Source organism: Trachemys scripta, chromosome 17, assembly GCF_013100865.1.
Source record: "Trachemys scripta elegans isolate TJP31775 chromosome 17, CAS_Tse_1.0, whole genome shotgun sequence".
NCBI classification, from domain to species: domain Eukaryota; kingdom Metazoa; phylum Chordata; order Testudines; family Emydidae; genus Trachemys; species Trachemys scripta.
In genome coordinates this window covers 5,683,693-5,700,680 of record NC_048314.1, presented here as the reverse complement: position 1 = coordinate 5,700,680, position 16,988 = coordinate 5,683,693, and the positions used below count along the sequence as shown (strand labels likewise).

The 16,988-nt window shown below is 50.3% G+C and overlaps 1 protein-coding gene across 3 annotated transcripts in view; it reads left to right on the top strand.

The window, feature by feature from the left end:
• The window catches only part of PNPLA7 (patatin like phospholipase domain containing 7), a gene marked incomplete in the record, with an annotated part of 370,650 nt that overhangs the window by 82,130 nt on the left and 271,532 nt on the right, over positions 1-16,988 (top strand). For all 3 annotated transcript variants that reach the window (XM_034793933.1, XM_034793931.1, XM_034793932.1), the window contains 2 exon segments: positions 4,874-5,018; positions 16,448-16,540. In XM_034793933.1, coding sequence (XP_034649824.1) covers positions 4,874-5,018; positions 16,448-16,540 — 238 coding nt within the window.

The following is a 16,988-nucleotide window of genomic DNA, read 5'->3' as shown; positions in this document are numbered from 1 at the left end:
AGATATGCATAAAGTAAATGTTTTGTTAGGATAATGCAAATTTAACATAATGATAATGCAAGTTACACCAAAATACATAACAGGTCTAGATTTCTAAAAAATATAATTAAAAAAAAATATGTATTTAATTTAAATTGACTTTTGAAAAGTAAGCCATCATGGTATAAGAGGGAAGTCCTCTCATGGATCAGTAACTGGTTAAAAGATGGGAAACAAAGGGTAGGAATAAATTATCAGTTTTCAGAATGGAGAGCGATAAATAGTGGTATCCCTGAGGAGTCGGTACTAACACCATTACTGTTCAATGTATTTGTAAATGATCTGGAAAAATGGGTAAACAGTGAAGTGGCAAAATTTGCAGATGATACAAAACTATTTAAGATAGTTAAGTCCCAGGCAGACTGCGAAGAGTTACAAAGGGATCTCACAAAACTGGGTGACTGGGAAACAAAATGGCAGATGAAATTTAATGTTGATAAATGCAAAGTAATGCACATTGGAAAACAATCTCAACAATACATACAAAATGATGGAGTCTGAATTAGCTGTTAACATTCAAAAGAGATCTTGGAGGGTGACGCGGGGGAGCGGGGCAAAAAAAAAAAAAAAAAAAACCTTCCTCCACAAGCATTGGAGGGAGGCCCGGGAGACGCAGGGGAAGCGCGGGGCTGGGGTGAGTAAGAGTCCGGCCTGGCCCCAAGCAGGCAGGACTCAGTTGGGTGGTAGGGAGAGGAGGGGGGTGGCCTGCGGGGCCAGGCGGCGGCTGTTCTCCCCCCCCCCCCGGCCAGCAGGACTTGGGAGCAGCCGCTGCTGCAGCTCCCACTGCCGTGGGGGGAGGAAGCAGCCATGGTGCTTGGCGGCTGCGGCTCTGGCGCCCGGGCCCGAACCCCCCGAGCCGGGGCCTGCTGTGGGGACCCAGCAGTGCTCACGCTGCGCGCGCCCAGCCCCTGGCCAGTCGCGTCTGGGCTGCTGCCCAGCTGGTATTATCCCGCGGCGGCCCCGGAGTGGGGGCAGCAGGCCCCAGCCCCCCTGTCCTGCTCGGGTCCCGCAGGGGAACGAACTGGGCTGGGCTGCCTTGCCTCCGCCCCGGGGCCGCCGCGGGATAGCACCACCTGGGCAGCAGCCCAGACACGACTGGCCAGGGGGTGGGCGCAGCGTGCGCGCTGCTGGGTCCCCGCACGTCTAAAATCGGGACATCTGGTCACCCTAACCTAGGCAGGCCTACTCCTTCAGATATCCTCAGAGGGGTCCTGTGTCTCAGCTTGGTTCCCCTGAACAGTTACTCCCCATCTCTGCGGAGAGGGTCCTTTTTAATTCTGCCAGAGCTTCCTTGTTCTTCCATGTTCCCATGCTTCTGCCTGTCCTTGTGCAAACCGGGCTGTACGTGGGCTGGATAGGAGGCAAAATCATGAAGGCTAATAGTTCAGGTGTTGTCTCTTAACAACTCTTACATGTTTCTGGAAGGTGGCTTATCTTGAGCCATTCTTTTCCTTCCTGCCTGTTGCAGTTCTGGGGCATATTTATGTCTCTGTTACTAAAAAGCACTTTCCTTTAAGTAGTATATTTTATTCTTATTCTGGAATATGAATTAGATATTTTGAATTTTAAAATAAATGGGATTGAAGATGTGATGGAGTGTAGCGGGGTGGTCACCCCGCTCCTGCCCTGAAGGGCTTAAAACAGCCCTGCGAGAGGGCTGTGGCAGGGGAAAAGCTGAGCTGATTGGGGGAAGCAGCCACAGGTGGGGCCATGCCCCAATCAGACCACAGCTGGCCCTATAAGAGGGCTGAGGGCCAGAGACTGAACAAGTGTCTCTCTCTAGCAGTGGAGAGAGAAGGGCTGGCTGCCTGGTAGCTGAGCAGGGTACCTAGAGTGGAGCAGGGCTGGGGGAAGGCCAGAGGAGCTGGGGAGCTCCAGCCTGGAAAACTCCCAGGTTGCAGGCCTTGCTAAAGGCTGGGAAGGGTATGGGGTTGCAGAGGTGCAGCCCAGGGTTAGGAAAGGCAGCAGGTCCAAACCCCATCTTGCCAGTGATGAGTGGTTTTCAGATTGCAGTCCGCCCCAGTGAGCGGGGGCTAGATGGTGGCTGGTAGTAGCCACCGAGGCAAGGTGTGGATAGGAGGTTGGGGGTTCCCCTGGGTGGGGAGACCCAGATTGTGGGTTACTGCTGGGGGAAGAACCCTGACATAGAGAGGCACCAGGGTCCAGGAGGGACATGGGAGCCAGCGGCAGGCGAGACACCAGCCTGCAGAGGGTGCTCTGGGCTGGAAGAGCTAATTCCCAGGACGACCAGCAGGAGGCGCCGCGCTGGTGAGTCGTCGCACTGCCACATGGAGGTTTGAAAACGTGTCATTTCATGGCTGTAGGTGTATCTGATGGGGACATACCATGCCACTCTGAGTGAGCAAGGGTTAATGATCTGCAATGGGCCCACTCAGCCTCACCTTGTTAGACCTGCACTCAGTGTCTGGTGATGAAGGGGGTAATTAAAAGGGAAGAGAACAACTCAGTAGGTGGCTGACCAGCAAGGAGCACAGACTCCTGTCCTTTGGTCCCTGAGGAAAGGACCAGCTCAGAACCTCTGCAGAGACTGCTGCCTGCCAGAACTCCCTGGAGGATCATAGGTCTGGCACAGGACTATTGTTTTTTGGGGACTATTTCTTTGCTTTACTACAAAAAGGGCTCTTGTGCTATCCAGGATAGGCCTGTCAAGGTCCTAACTAAACTGTTGCAGGGAATCTCTGCCCTGGAAGGGTTAGGACCTGCTTCAGTTAACTCTGTGTGGACTTTTGCACCCTACTCAAGTCTGCCTTGTGGCTTATCTTGGGCCCTGAAGAGCATGGTCAGAATGTGCATTGACTCATTTTCTCATTAACTTGGGGATCTTACTAAACATTTGATAGTATGGTGTGATGGGTTCGGTCACATAGACACCCTTGGGACTGTCACCTGACATGCTGGAATTACCTCTGAGACCATTTTCCCTGCCAGCTTGATACTCAAGAACCCTGCCTTGTTGAGCCAGACACACTAGCTTGCTGTAACACAGACCCAGGTCTGGTCCACGCCCCCAAAGCTGCAGACTTTAACCAAAAACTGCTCAGCAGGTCACCTATCGCCAGTACCCAGACCCCAATGGGATCCAAACCCCAAATAAATCTGTTTTACTCTGTATATAGCTTATATAGGGTAAACTCATAAATTGTCTGCCCTCTATAACACTGTTTGCTACCCCAGGTATTAATCACTTACTGTGGGTTAATTAATAAACAAAAGTGATTTTATTAAGTTTAAAAAGTAGGATTTAAGTGGCTTCAAGTAATAACAAGCAGAACAAAGTAAGTTATCAAGCAAAATAAAATAAAACATGCCAGCCTGAGCCTAATACATTAAGAAACTGTTTACAGGTAAATCTCACTCTTAGAGATGTTCCAATAAGCTTCTTTCACAGACTAGACTCCTTCCTAGTCTGGGCCCAATCCTTTCCCCTGGTACAGTCCTTGTTAGTTACAGCAGGCATCTTAGGTGAAAAACAGGGGTGTTCTCATGACTGCCGCCGCCTTGTTCTGCTCTACGCCCTTTTATAGCTTTGGCACAAGGACAAGAATCTTTTGTCTCTCTGGATTCCCACCCCTCCTTCTAAATGGAAAATTAGCAGGTTTAAGATGGTTTCCACTATTCTTCCTGAGCTGGCTTACACGAACACAGGAAGGCTTGCAAGTAAACAGAGCCATTTACAACCAATTGTCCTAATCAATGGGAGTCATCAAGGTTCTAAATGATCATCAATGGCCCACACTTTGCATAATTGAGTTAGAATCTCTTTCTCATAAATTCAGAGGCTCTGCAGAGCTAATGGGACTGTCACAGGTTAGCCTGAACCAGTGGAGTGTCTCACACAGCAAGCTCAGTCTAATTTTAGTTTTTTGTCTTGCCTGTTGGGACCTGATTAGCTTTGGCCTGCACCTGGCCCTACTAGCCACTGGAGGCAGTACCAGATTTACCATGGCACCAGTAGCGCCATGGCATCGGGCCCATGCTCCGAAGGGGCCCTGGCCTTGGCTGCTCTTCTCCTCCCCCCACTCTCTCCTGGGGGCAGAAGCTTGGTGCTGCCGGCTCCTAGGGCTCTGTCCTGCTGCAGCAGGGCAGGCTCCGCCGGCATCCAAGCTCCCCTCTCCCCCGACTCTTGCCCCAGCGTGCTGCGTTCCTGCCCTTCCCCCTCTCCCTGCCGCCGATCAGCTGTTTGCCGGAGTGAGGAGGGGAGGAGGTGGAGAAGAGGCAGGGGCGGGGCCTTGGGGAAGGAGGTGGAATTAGGGCAGCCCCCCTCCAGCCCTCTGCTGTGAGATGTTCAGGGCAGGGGGCTGGGAGCACCCCCACGACCCCAGCAGTCTGCCCTGACTCCTGCACCCCCTTCACACACATCCAGCCCCCTGCCCTGATTCCTGCATCCCCCCTCACACACACCCAGCCCTCTCCCCTGACTCCTGCACCCCACGCCACCCCGACCCCAGCCCCACCTTTGGATGGGGTGTGCCAAGGCGGTAGGGCCTCCAGCAGGGGGCATCGAATGCCTGCTACACTCCATCAGAGAGAGTACAAATACATTGTGTGTAAGGTGAGACTGAGAAAAGAAAGAAGAGGTATGTCTGGCTAATGATGTTATGTTGGCTGCAGAGTACGTGTGAACCTAGGTTTTGCTACACAAAGATGACACTGAATAACACATCCAAAGCTGGAAAGCCCAAAGAGACTACAGTTATCTACCCCTTGTTTAAAGATCCTGACATGTAATCTGCCCCATATGCAGCACTGCAAGACACAGGAAACTGTGTACACATGTGAATCTGTGTAAATCTTAATCTCCCATTTCCCTCAGGAGAGCCAGGCCATCCCACTGATATCTGTGGCAAGTGTAACATCTGGAGGAAGTTCATACAAAGAGGTGAAAAGACAGCTGTCTAATGTATCGGAGGAGGAACGGGGAGAAAAGTTGGAGAAAGCAGGGGATACCTCAGAAACAGGTAACGTTTGTGTTCGTGCGTACAGAGCGCCCTTGATGATGCTCTGGGCAGCACAGTATTGTGCTGTGTATCAGCAGCCTTTTGTTTGATTTAGGTAGATGGGAAATGTCTTTACATTTTGGATACAGATTCCAAGTCTTTGGAGAATCCTAAACTTCTTTAATATGAACCAATATTTCATCTTGATTTAAGATCTTGAAAAAGAAAAAAAACAAGCCTAATTTTAAAAAATTTAAGGCTAGAAAAAATTATTATTTCATGAATATATTTGCAAGACCAGAGTACTCTTTAATTTTAATTGAATATGCTGTGAGACTATAAGAGAATTACCTGACTTAAGTAGTAGGAGGAGAAACCCTACAAATATGAAGGGGTTTGAGCTAAGAGACCTCCCTAGAATTTACCTAGAATAAATGAAATTAAGGCAGCTAAGTAGTGAGCAGCATCACATGGCTATGATGTAGCTATGGTGGCATGTAGAATGAAGCAGGCTTCCATCTTGAATGGTTGTGCAAGTCATCTTCCTTTGGCAAGAGTCAGTAAGGGAGCATTTAGGCTTTTTAAATCCCTCAAAATTGCATCTTCCAACCTTATTTGGGTCGATTTTTTGTGTTCTTCTTCCTTCGACCTCCGCTCTAAGAAGTGAATGTGTCTGAATCTTCCTTACAGAACGAAATGTTCTTCTTTGAGAGATGTCCCTGTGAATACTCCATTCCAGGTTTTGGTGCACCCCTGTGCCTTCGCTTGGAGATTTTTACAGCAGTACTTGTACGGGCCGCTCGTGCGCGTGCCTGCCTCACGCGCTGAATGTGCCTCAATAAGGCACACGCGCGGCCCGAGCTCCTCGGTTCCTGCTCTACTGTCCCCAGCCTGAGATGGAGCTCAACAGTCTCACTCAATTATTTCTCACTTTAGATAGATAGATAGATAGTTAGTTGTTTATACAGTTTATCTAGGGTGGCTTTTTTTTTTTAGTCAGATAAGTTTCATTTCCCCCCTCCCAGTTTTTTTCTGTCAGATAGTTTATACTATGCCTGGCTTATCAGGTTTTAAGAGATGCACTACGTGCAGAGAGACCATCCCTATCTCTGATGGCTATTCTCAATGTGTTCGCTGTTTGGGGGTGTCTCACGTCCCCCAAATATGTTCCCTCTGCAGTAAACTGAAGGCTAGGGCACAAAAGGACAAAGACCTGAGATTCAAGTTAATTCTAATGGAGAAGTCCCTCAGACCTGCCTCTGACCTAGGTCAGGAGTCCTACTTGAGACAGAGATCTCCTAAGTTCACCAAGGACAAGAAAACAACAAAAAAAGGCCAGCTTCATCACTTCACAGAGACCAGCCTGTATCCAAATGGTCTCCAACCAGGTCTGTCTCATTGGTGCTGACCTCTCCACGGCTCAGCACATATGATGCTCCAACATCCGTACCCCAGCTGCTGCCAGTACATACCGCTCCGGTGCCGAGGCTACAGGCTTAAAGTTGCCTGCCTCTTCTAATACGGTGCAGCACAGCACCGCAAAGGACTCGGTGCCTATTCAGCTGAGCCTGCCTGTGCCGCACACACTTTATTTTGCTGTCCTGGCACTGACACCTCAACCACCTATGACTCCGCATATGGCGCCGTGCCAATCGGCACCGGCCGAACCTATGGCACTGCCGCCACACCCAGCGCCATATATTCCAGCTCCTTCTACCTCGTCACCACAATTTATTCATTCCAGCCATTTGCTAATCTCGCCAACTCCAGATTCCCCATTACTTGGTACCAATCTCTCACTGGGACCGTAGGCACGGCACCGACAGATACCCCGTATTCCCTCTCACTTTTCTAGTGATGAGGATGATGAAGTGGAGGGAGTTTTTTTCACCATACCATTCCTCCCCCCTTCACATTCCCACTAGCATGGGACCAAGGAGACCAAGGGGTTCATATTCCAAGGACTTACCACCCTGGTATGGACACCCGTGAATGGAACCACCTATGCCCTTCCCCGGACAATGGCATTATTGGAACCCATGGAGGTCCTACAGCAGGCACCTCAGTAGCTGGTATAGCCCACTCAGAGGCGACATTAGATCTACTCCTGTACCTGTCCACACTTCTGTGACGGACAGACAGGAGCAACCTGCAATAGTGCATGCAGATGAGGAGGCACCTGAACCCTCTCCAAATAATAATAATAATAATAATAATTCATCCACCTCACCAGAAGAGGCTATCATGCCTCCACCCCCAACAGTGGATGATTTTACTCATTTTCAGGACCTCTTCAAAAGAGTGGCTAATGAGCTCAAGATCACTCTGGAGGAGGTATCGGAGACTCAGCGTGAGCTGACTGACATATTACAACCTTCGACCTCCAAGATTGCCCTGCCTGTTAATGGAGCCATTATGGACCCTGCCAAGAATATCTGGCAAACCCCAGCCACCATACTCCCTACCTGCAAAAGGGTAGACCGGAATACTATGTCCCCTCCAGGGGGCCAGAATTCCTTTTCATGCACCCAGCACTAAATTCACTGGTGGTAGAAGCAGCCAACCAAAAGAACAAACAGCAGCAATTCCAGTCCACTCCCTTTGACAAGGACAGCAAAAGAATGGACCTACTCGACCGCAAAGTTTATGCATTATCCATGCTACAATTTAGAGTGGCAAACTATGCAGCCCTACCGGCCAAATATGATCACAGAAATTACGGAAAACTCGTGGACTTTATTAATGACATCCCAGAGGACAAGAGGCAACAATTCAAAACAGCAGTTTCTGAAGGACAGATTATTTCCTGCACAACATTGCAGGCTGCTCTTGATGCTGCAGACACAGCTGCCAGGTCCACCGTGATTGCCATAGTGATGTGTTGGGCTTCATGGTTTACCGCTTATACTTTCCCATACAGGATAAAAAACACCATGGAGGATCTCCCCTTCGATGGCAAGAAGTTATTTGCAGCAAAAATCAACAAGGTGCTGCACACCATAAAGTATTCCAGAGCGACGCTCAGATCCCTAGGCATCCATACGCTGGCAACTAGAAGAAGACAATACAGGTACGGTAACTCCTCACTTAACATTGTAGTTATGTTCCTGAAAAATGCGACTTTAAGTGAAACAATGTTAAGCGAATTCAATTTCCCCATAAGAATGAATGTAAATGGGGGGGTTAGGTTCTAGGGAAATTTTTTTTGCCATACAATACAGTACTATAATTGGGAGATGCCCTCGCCTTACTCCACATAGGCACAGCCCACTGGCACTGGAGATAATGAGGCAGGGAAGGAGGCTGAAGGTGCTGTAGGCTAGGAGAAGCATGTTGCGCAGCAGCAGCGGCAGCTTCCCCTACTCGGCAAGCACGAGGGGCGGGGCTCAACCCTCGGCCCGTCCATGCCGCCTCTTCCCCCCCCCTCCCCTTTTACTCCACACGCTACGTCCTCCCTCCTGCCCACAGCAATCAGCTGGCTTGCGATGTTCAGGGGAAAGGAGGGAGGGAGGAGGAGCGCAGACTCTGCCACGGGTAGGAGGCAGGGGAGCCTGCGCGCCATCAGCTGGCTTGCGGCGTTCAGGAGGCACGGGAGGGATGGCGAGCCTCCACGCCGAGTCCTCGCTCCTTCCCCCTCCCTCCTGAACACCGCAAGCCGGCTGATTGCCGTGGGCAGGAGGCAGGGGGAGGAGGGGGAAGGCGCTGATCCGCGGGGTCTGCCGACGGGCGGGAAGCGCTATGGGGAGCTGATGGGGGGGCTGCCAGCTGTGGACAAAGCAGGCAGCAAAACGATGTTATAGTGAAGCATTGCACAACTTTAAATGGAGCATGTTCTGTAATTGAGCAGGGATGTAAGATCGAAACAACGTTAAGCGAGAGGATGTTAAGTGGGGAGTTACTGAATCAACCATACCAGTGCCCACAATACCTGGCCTACATAACAATAACAGAGGCCGTATGACCAGCAACACCGCCAGAGACCCAGGCATCAACAACGATACCCCACAATATCAGCACCATCCCAACCCCCTCTATCTAATAAGCAGATCTGAAGCCTTGGTCAAGGGTATAGAAGACCTCCCACACACTTCAGGGCTTATACTTCCCATCAAACTTTTTGGTCACCATTTACTCCCATTCTACCGCAACTGGCGAGCCCTCACTATGGACAGATGGGCCCTAGAGGTCATCTGATTGGGCTATTCCATCCCCATCCTGTCCATACCCACCCCCACCACGTCCCTCTTCAGGGACCCCCTCATGACCACTTGCTCCACCAAGAGGTGCAACATCATCTACAAATAGGAGCAGTCGAGACGGTGCCCGGTCAGCACAGGGGAAAGAATTTTTATTCCCACTACTTTTTGACAGAAAAGTGGGGGATGGCGACCCATCCTTGGCCTCAGGCGATTCAACAAGTTCATCAAAAGGCAAAAATTCAAAATGGTTACCCTCACAACCATAATTCCAGCACTGGAGCAGGGAGATTGGTTTTCAGCCCTCTACCTGCAGGATGCTTATTTTCATGTAACTATACACTCTGCCCACAGGCGTTTTCTCAGATTTGTTATGGGATCAAATCACTACCAGTACAGGGTTCTGCCCTTTGGCCTCTCTACAGCACCCCGCGTCTTTTCCAAGATTCTCGTGGTGGCAACGGCGCACCTATGGAAAAAAGGAGTCATAATTTTTCCTTACCTGGACAATTGCCTGCTCAAGGCACAGACTCTCGAGGAGGCCATCCAAGCCACACCGATAACCATCGACTTCTCCCAGGGTCTGTGCCTACAAATGAACAAAAACAAATCCACATTAACTTCTACTCAACGTCTAGAGTTCGTAGGCACTCACCTCGATTTCACAACCGGACTTGCATCTCTCCCATCCAATAGATTCAACACCATAAAGAATCTTGTCACCAAGTTGCAAAACAGCCCGTAGGTGACTATCTGCAACTTCTTGGCCATATGACCTCTTGCACTTTTGTGGTCAAGAATGCACGCCTCTACATGCGGTGCCTGCAGGTTGGATGACCACTGTCTACAGACCGAATGTGCACAGCCTAAACAGACTTCTGTCCATACCTACCAAAGTCAAGGATTCACTCACATGGTGGACTCTTCCACACAACCTCTGTTCCGGAGTTCTGTTCGTACAGAAGTCCCCCCTCCATTATAATTACCACAGATGCTTCCCTCACGGGCTGGGGAGCACACATGGCCAAGCTATGCTGTCTACAGCTTTCTTACCGGATCTGAAGTCCCTACCTCCTTAAGAGATGCTGCTTTTCAGTTACCTGGAGTGGAGCACCCACAGGGACCTCTCTCTCAAAGAAGAGGAGGTTACTCACCTGATGATTGTCCCTGTAGGTGCTCCACTACCCACCCTTCTCCGCTCTACTTCAGAGTTTGGAGCGGTTTCCGTTGTAGAGAAGGAACTGAGGAGCCTGGGCCACATGCACGCATTATTGAGGCACATTCGGCGTGTGAGCTAGGCACCCCGAGAGTACTGCTGTAAAAATCTCCAAGTGAAGGCGCAGGGGCACAGCAACACCTGGAGTGGAGCACTCACAGGGACACTCATCTCGAAGAACGTCCGTAGTTCTTCGAGTGTTTATATCAATTCCAGTTAGGTGTGTGTGCATGCCCTGTGCACAGCTGTCGGAAACTTTTCCCTAACAGCTACCTGTCGGGCCGGCTGTGGAGCCCCCTGGAGTGGCACTGGTATAGTGCTCTATATACGACCCTGCCGGGCCGACACCCCTTCAGTTCCTTCTTACCACCAGTGATGGTTGTTGGAACAATGGTCTCTTGCTTGCAAGTGCTCCACTAATCCCCAGCTCTTCTGCTTATCTTTGTGTATAGTTACCCATTGTTAGTTAATCATTCTTTTCTAGTTGTTAATTGTAGTCTTTAGTGGTTGGGGAGTTTTCCCCTTCAACGAGTGCCCCATGGGGCTCCGGGGCATGCCATTCCAGGGCTTCAAACCCTGTAGCTTCTGCGCCAAGCCTATGCCCATGGGCGACCCCCACGACTCCTGTCTCCGGTGTCTGGGAGAAGCCCATCAGGCAGATTAGTGCGAGATCTGCACAGCCTTCAAGTCTTGCACTAGAGGAGAGGGACATTTGTTTAAAACAACTTCTCATGGAGTCTGCTCTCCGTCCGCAGCAGGACCCGGCCCCGAGCGCCTCAGTGCGGAGCGCTCCTCCGGCGGTGCCATCTGCAACACCGAAAAAGGACTTGACACGCCCTCCCAGGGGTTGGCGGTCTCCCGGGACCCAGAAGCGTTCCCCCTCAGCACCGCTCCCACTTGCCAGCTGTCCACAAGAAGCAGGACAAGCCTCCACAATGTCATGATTCAGAAACCGCAGTCTCGGCAGGGCATGCTGCGGAGCATGGCCTACGGCCGACAGACCCTCCGGTCGGGCTCAACCCCCACGAGCCCCCTGTCTCTCCAGGAAGTCCTGTGCTCCTGGACTACACATGGCTGCAGGTGGAGGAGGTCATGCTACCCTCCACACTGGACACTTTTGAGGCCGCTAGGGGGCTTATCGAAATGATGGCTCCCAAGTCTCCAGTCTTGGGGCCTCCGCTACCCTGAGGCCCGGCACCTTCAAGAGGCAAACCGGCTATGTTCAGGCCGTCTGCACCCTGACCAGGATCTCTGTGTCGCTCTGAGTCCTGATACCATACATATGCCCCACGCTGGTCTGACTCGCGGCAAAGGTCCGACTCGCGGCACTGGTCTTGCAGCCCTGATCCTCGGAGCCGTTCCCGCTCGTGGTAGTCGTCAGCTGATAGGTCGTAGTCCCGCTCGAAGTCCAGATCCCAGTCTGTGACCTCGCGGCACCGCTCCCCAGCACAGCACCGGTCCCGTTCGCGGTGCCATTCCAGATCCTGTTCTAGACAAGTCCCCGCTTCAGCAAGGGCCTTGATTGTGGTACCGCACCCCATCAAGGCACTGCTTCACCTCGCGGCAGCGCTCCGCATCTCGTCGCCATTCCCCACAGTGACACTGCCTGTCACTGACCAGCCCTCATTATTCCTCACGGCACTCATCCCGCCCATTCAAGGAAGAGAAAGTTGCCATGGGGCAGTCCCGCACCACTCCCCCTTGGCCGTCCCGCTCAAGGTCCGCCTCCTTCAGCTCAGGCAGAGCATTGGGGACATCGGAAGCGCCCAGATCCGGGCTGGGTGTACCATCAGGCCCAATGTGGCCCCCCTGGCGCTCCCCCACTGTCCCGCTCGGGGTCTCGCCTTCCTGAAGCAACCATCAGCCGCCAGCCTCAGGATCCCTCGCAAAACCCGGATCCAACCCCACCTCCAGTGAAGGCTACACTTGGGACTCGGGATGAGCTCGTCCCAGAGGATCAGGAGGCCGCTATGGAACCAGTCCTGCTGGTGGCGTCTTCCTCGTCCTCTCCTGACAAGGTGGTGGTGGGTACCTCCACATCCAGTCCACCACCCATGGACTACAGGGTCCTGCAGGAACTCCTCAGAAGGGTGGCCCTAAATATGTACCTCCAGGTGGAGGAGGTGGTAGAGGACAAGGACCCTGTGGTGGACATCCTGGCACCAGAGGGTCCCTCTAGGGTGGCCTTACCCATGCTAAAGACTATCCGGTCTACTGCTAAAACTATTTGGCAAACGCCTGCCTCCATTCCTTCTATGGCCAAAGGGGCCAAACGGAAGTACTTTGTCCCTACTAAAGGGTATGAATATCTGTTCACTCACCCCCCTCCGTGTTCCCTTGTTGTGGAGGTGGTGAATGAAAAAGAGAGGCAGGGGCCCGAGCCCAAATCAAGAGACACCTTGATTTGTTTGGGAGACAGGTTTATTCAACCGGGGGCCTTTCTCTCCGGATCGCTAACCAGCTCGCGATCCTGAGCCAGTACAGTTATAACTCGTGGTCTGCGGTCCAAAAGTTCAAAGAGCTTCTCCCGTCCGAGTCAAGGGCTGAACTGGGGGCCATCGCTGAGGAGGGCAGAATTGTAGCCTGGACTTCCCTCCAAGGTTCTTTGGATGCCGCGGACTTGGCAGCGCATATCCTGGCATCGGGTATCGCGATGAGATGCAATACCTGGCTCCAATCCTCTGGTCTCCCCGCAGAAGTTCAGCAAACAATTCAAGACCTCCCATTTGATAGCCAGGGCCTGTTTGCTGAGCAGACAGACTTTAGATTGCTTAGCCTGAAGGACTCCTGTAACACCATTAAGTCCCATGCATACCCCAACGACCCAAAGGAAGCCTTTCAAACCACAGACCAACCAGCAGCGGTCTTTCCCCGCTAGGCCCAGGCAGGACTTCTCCCGCAGGAGGAATAGATATAGTCGGCGTAGGCCACCGCACCCGCCTCCTGGGCAGGGCCAGGGATAGTCTAAGATCCCTCCAGGCCCTAAGCGCCCCTTTCGAAGGTGCACACAAGATCGGATTACCAGTCCACAATCCGGACACTTATCCTCCCTTCCTGAACCATCTATCCTGCTTCTGTCTGTCTGTTTGTTTGTTTGAAGGACCGTGTGCTGTGGCTGGCAGTTGGAAGCTGTGAGCTTCAAAGTAAGGTTTGAAAGCTAGAAGCCTCTGTTAATTGGCTGAGCCTAGTCAGTGGGCAGGGCTATCAAGAAGGCCAGGGCTTTATAAAGCAGTGAGCAAGTGACCTGGGAGCTTTGCGACCAGGGCTGCTAACAGGGAGTTTCACGAGGGAGTTTGGAAGGGGAGTGGGAAGGGGGCAAGGTTCACTTGCCGTTCTTTAAAACCTGTAAACTAAACTATATTCAAAACTGCTTGATTTAAACAATACCCTTTCATTAAATAGGTAGCTGTAAGAGAGAATGCAGGCAGAACCCAGCAGCAGAGTGGGGGCTACCCAGTTTATTGCGCTGAGTGCAGCATGTATGATTACCTGCCCTGTGGGCAGGTGGCGTATGCGTGCATTCGGTGCAAGGAGCTCCTGGCCCTCAGAGACTGCATACAGGCTTTGGAGGCGGGGGGGGGGGGGGAACTGGAGGAGTTAAGGGAGGTGGAGAGGTATGTTGATGAGGCTTTCCGGGACACTGTAGAATTGTCCCACCTCCGGTCAGACAGCCCCTGTGCTGTTGAGGATGAAAGATAGAGCAGTCAACGGGAGCAGAGGGAAACCTTCCCATAGTTGGGACCCTCCTTCCAGATGGTGTTGGGGTATCCTCTCGCACTGAGGTTACCTCTCTGGGGACCTCCCCCACTGCAACTTGAGACCATTGCTCCTTGTTCTGTCATCTGCCACCACTGAGAACAGCCGAACTCCATCCTCTTTGGAACCCCCCTTCAGGTAGTTGAAGGCTGCTATCAAATCCCCCCTCATTCTTCTCTTCTGGAGACTAAACAATCCCAGTTCCCTCAGCCTCTCCTCATAAGTCATGTGCTCCAGACCCCTAATCATTTTTGTTGCCCTCCGCTGGACTCTTTCCAAGTTTTCCACATCCTTCTTGTAGTGTGGGGCCCAAAACTGGACACAGTATTCCAGATGAGGCCTCACCAATGTCGAATAAAGGGGAACGATCACGTTCCTTGATCTGCTGGCAATGCCCCTACTTATACAGCCCAAAATGCCGTTAGCCTTCTTGGCAACAAGAGCACACTGTTGACTCATATCCAGCTTCTCGTCCACTGTGACCCCTAGGTCCTTTTCTGCAGAACTGCTACCTAGCCATTCGGTCCCCAGTCTGTAGCGCCCAGAACTGGACACAATACTCCAGCTGAGGCCTAACCAGAGCAGAGTAGAGCGGAAGAATGACTTCTCGTGTCTTGCTCACAACACACCTGTTAATACATCCCAGAATCATGTTTGCTTTTTTTGCAACAGCATCACACTGTTGACTCATATTTAGCTTGTGGTCCACTATAACCCCTAGATCCCTTTCTGCCGTACTCCTTCCTAGACAGTCTTTTCCCATTCTGTATGTGTGAAATTGATTTTTCCTTCCTAAGTGGAGCACTTTGCATTTGTCTTTGTTAAACTTCATCCTGTTTAACTCAGACCATTTCTCCAATTTGTCCAGATCATTTTGAATTATGACCCTGTCCACCAAAGAAGTTGCAATCCCTCCCAGTTTGGTATCATCCGCAAACTTAATAAGCATACTTTCTATGCCAATATCTAAGTCGTTGATGAAGATATTGAACAGAGCCGGTCCCAAAACAGACCCCTGCGGTACCCCACTCGTTACGCCTTTCCAGCAGGATTGGGAACCATTAATAACAACTCTCTGAGTACGGTTATCCAGCCAGTTATGCACCCACCTTATAGTAGCCCCATCTAAATTGTGTTTGCCTAGTTTATCGATAAGAATATCATGCGAGACCGTATCAAATGCCTTACTAAAGTCTAGGTATACCACATCCACCGCTTCACCCTTGTCCACAAGGCTCGTTACCCTATCAAAGAAAGCTATCAGATTGGTTTGCCATGATTTGTTCTTCACAAATCCATGCTGGCTGTTCCCTATCACCTTACCACCTTCCAAGTGTTTGCAGATGATTTCCTTAATTACTTGCTCCATTATCTTCCCTGGCACAGAAGTTAAACTAACTGGTCTGTAGTTTCCTGGGTTGTTTTTATTTCCCTTTTTATAGATGGGCACTATATTTGCCCTTTTCCAGTCTTCTGGAATCTCTCCCGTCTCCCATGACTTTCCAAAGATAATAGCTAGAGGCTCAGATACCTCCTCTATTAGCTCCTTGAGTATTCTAGGATGCATTTCATCAGGCCCGGGTGACTTGCAGGCATCTAACTTTTCTAAGTGATTTTTAACTTGTTCTTTTTTTATTTTATCCGCTAAACCTACCCCCTTCCCATTAGTATTCACTATGTTAGGCATTCCTTCAGACTTCTCGGTGAAGACCGAAACAAAGAAGTCATTAAGCATCTCTGCCATTTCCAAGTTTCCTGTTACTGTTTCTCCCTCTTCACTAAGCAGTGGGCCTACCCTGTCTTTGGTCTTCCTCTTGCTTCTAATGTATTGATAAAAAGTCTTCTTGTTTCCTTTTATTCCCGTAGCTAGTTTGAGCTCATTTTGTGCCTTTGCTTTTCTAATCTTGCCCCTGTATTCCTGTGTTGTTTGCCTATATTCATCCTTTGTAATCTGTCCCAGTTTCCATTTTTTTTTATATGACTCCTTTTTATTTTTTAGATCGTGCAAGATCTCGTGGTTAAGCCAAGGTGGTCTTTTGCCACATTTTCTATCTTTCCTAATAACCTTCAGAGGAGCCAAGCCTGTTGAGATGGTTTGAGCTGAATTTTGTTCTTCCTTTTGACTTAGTTGTTAATAAAATCAAATCCTAAGGTGATATGTTTAGACATTGCACAGTATGTACATTGTGTGGGTGAAGGCACCTGTTCTTCGTACTTCGTTTTGTTGGGGTGTACTACATGTTTAAATCTGTGATAACCTTTATTCTGTTCTTAAATGTCAGACACAGTGAAGACTTCAGGTACAGAGAATTCTGAGAACCTTCTCAAAAGAAGAGTTTCTTTGACATCCTCTTCTGGATCAGCAGAGGCTCTTGGTGAGCAGGGGCTGGGGAAAATTGCAGGAAATACAAAATATCTAATTATTATGGAGGGGGACGATGTAAGGTAACCCACTTCCCTTAGTTCCACACCCTTATTGATCTGAAATAACACTCTAATATTTGTCTGCAGAGGAAATAAGAGCTCTTTTCTCAGAGAGCATCCACTGTCACTTTATATGGCATGGACTTTCTCTGCTGCATTATGGGAATGAGTGAAGGGAAAATATTTAAAAGCACTTTATACAAGACCTGGGTTCATTTCCCTATGATTCTGTCTTAGTTGTCTTTTCACTGTGCTCTGTAAAATATACTATCAAAATGAAATTCTGTGGCAAATCAAAGGAATACTTAGCTGCGTTTCAGAATGCAGTATTTATCTTGTGCAAAATCCCAGTGGACCAGTGAGAACAGTCAGTCTAGCCCTGCAGCATATTATTAGTGC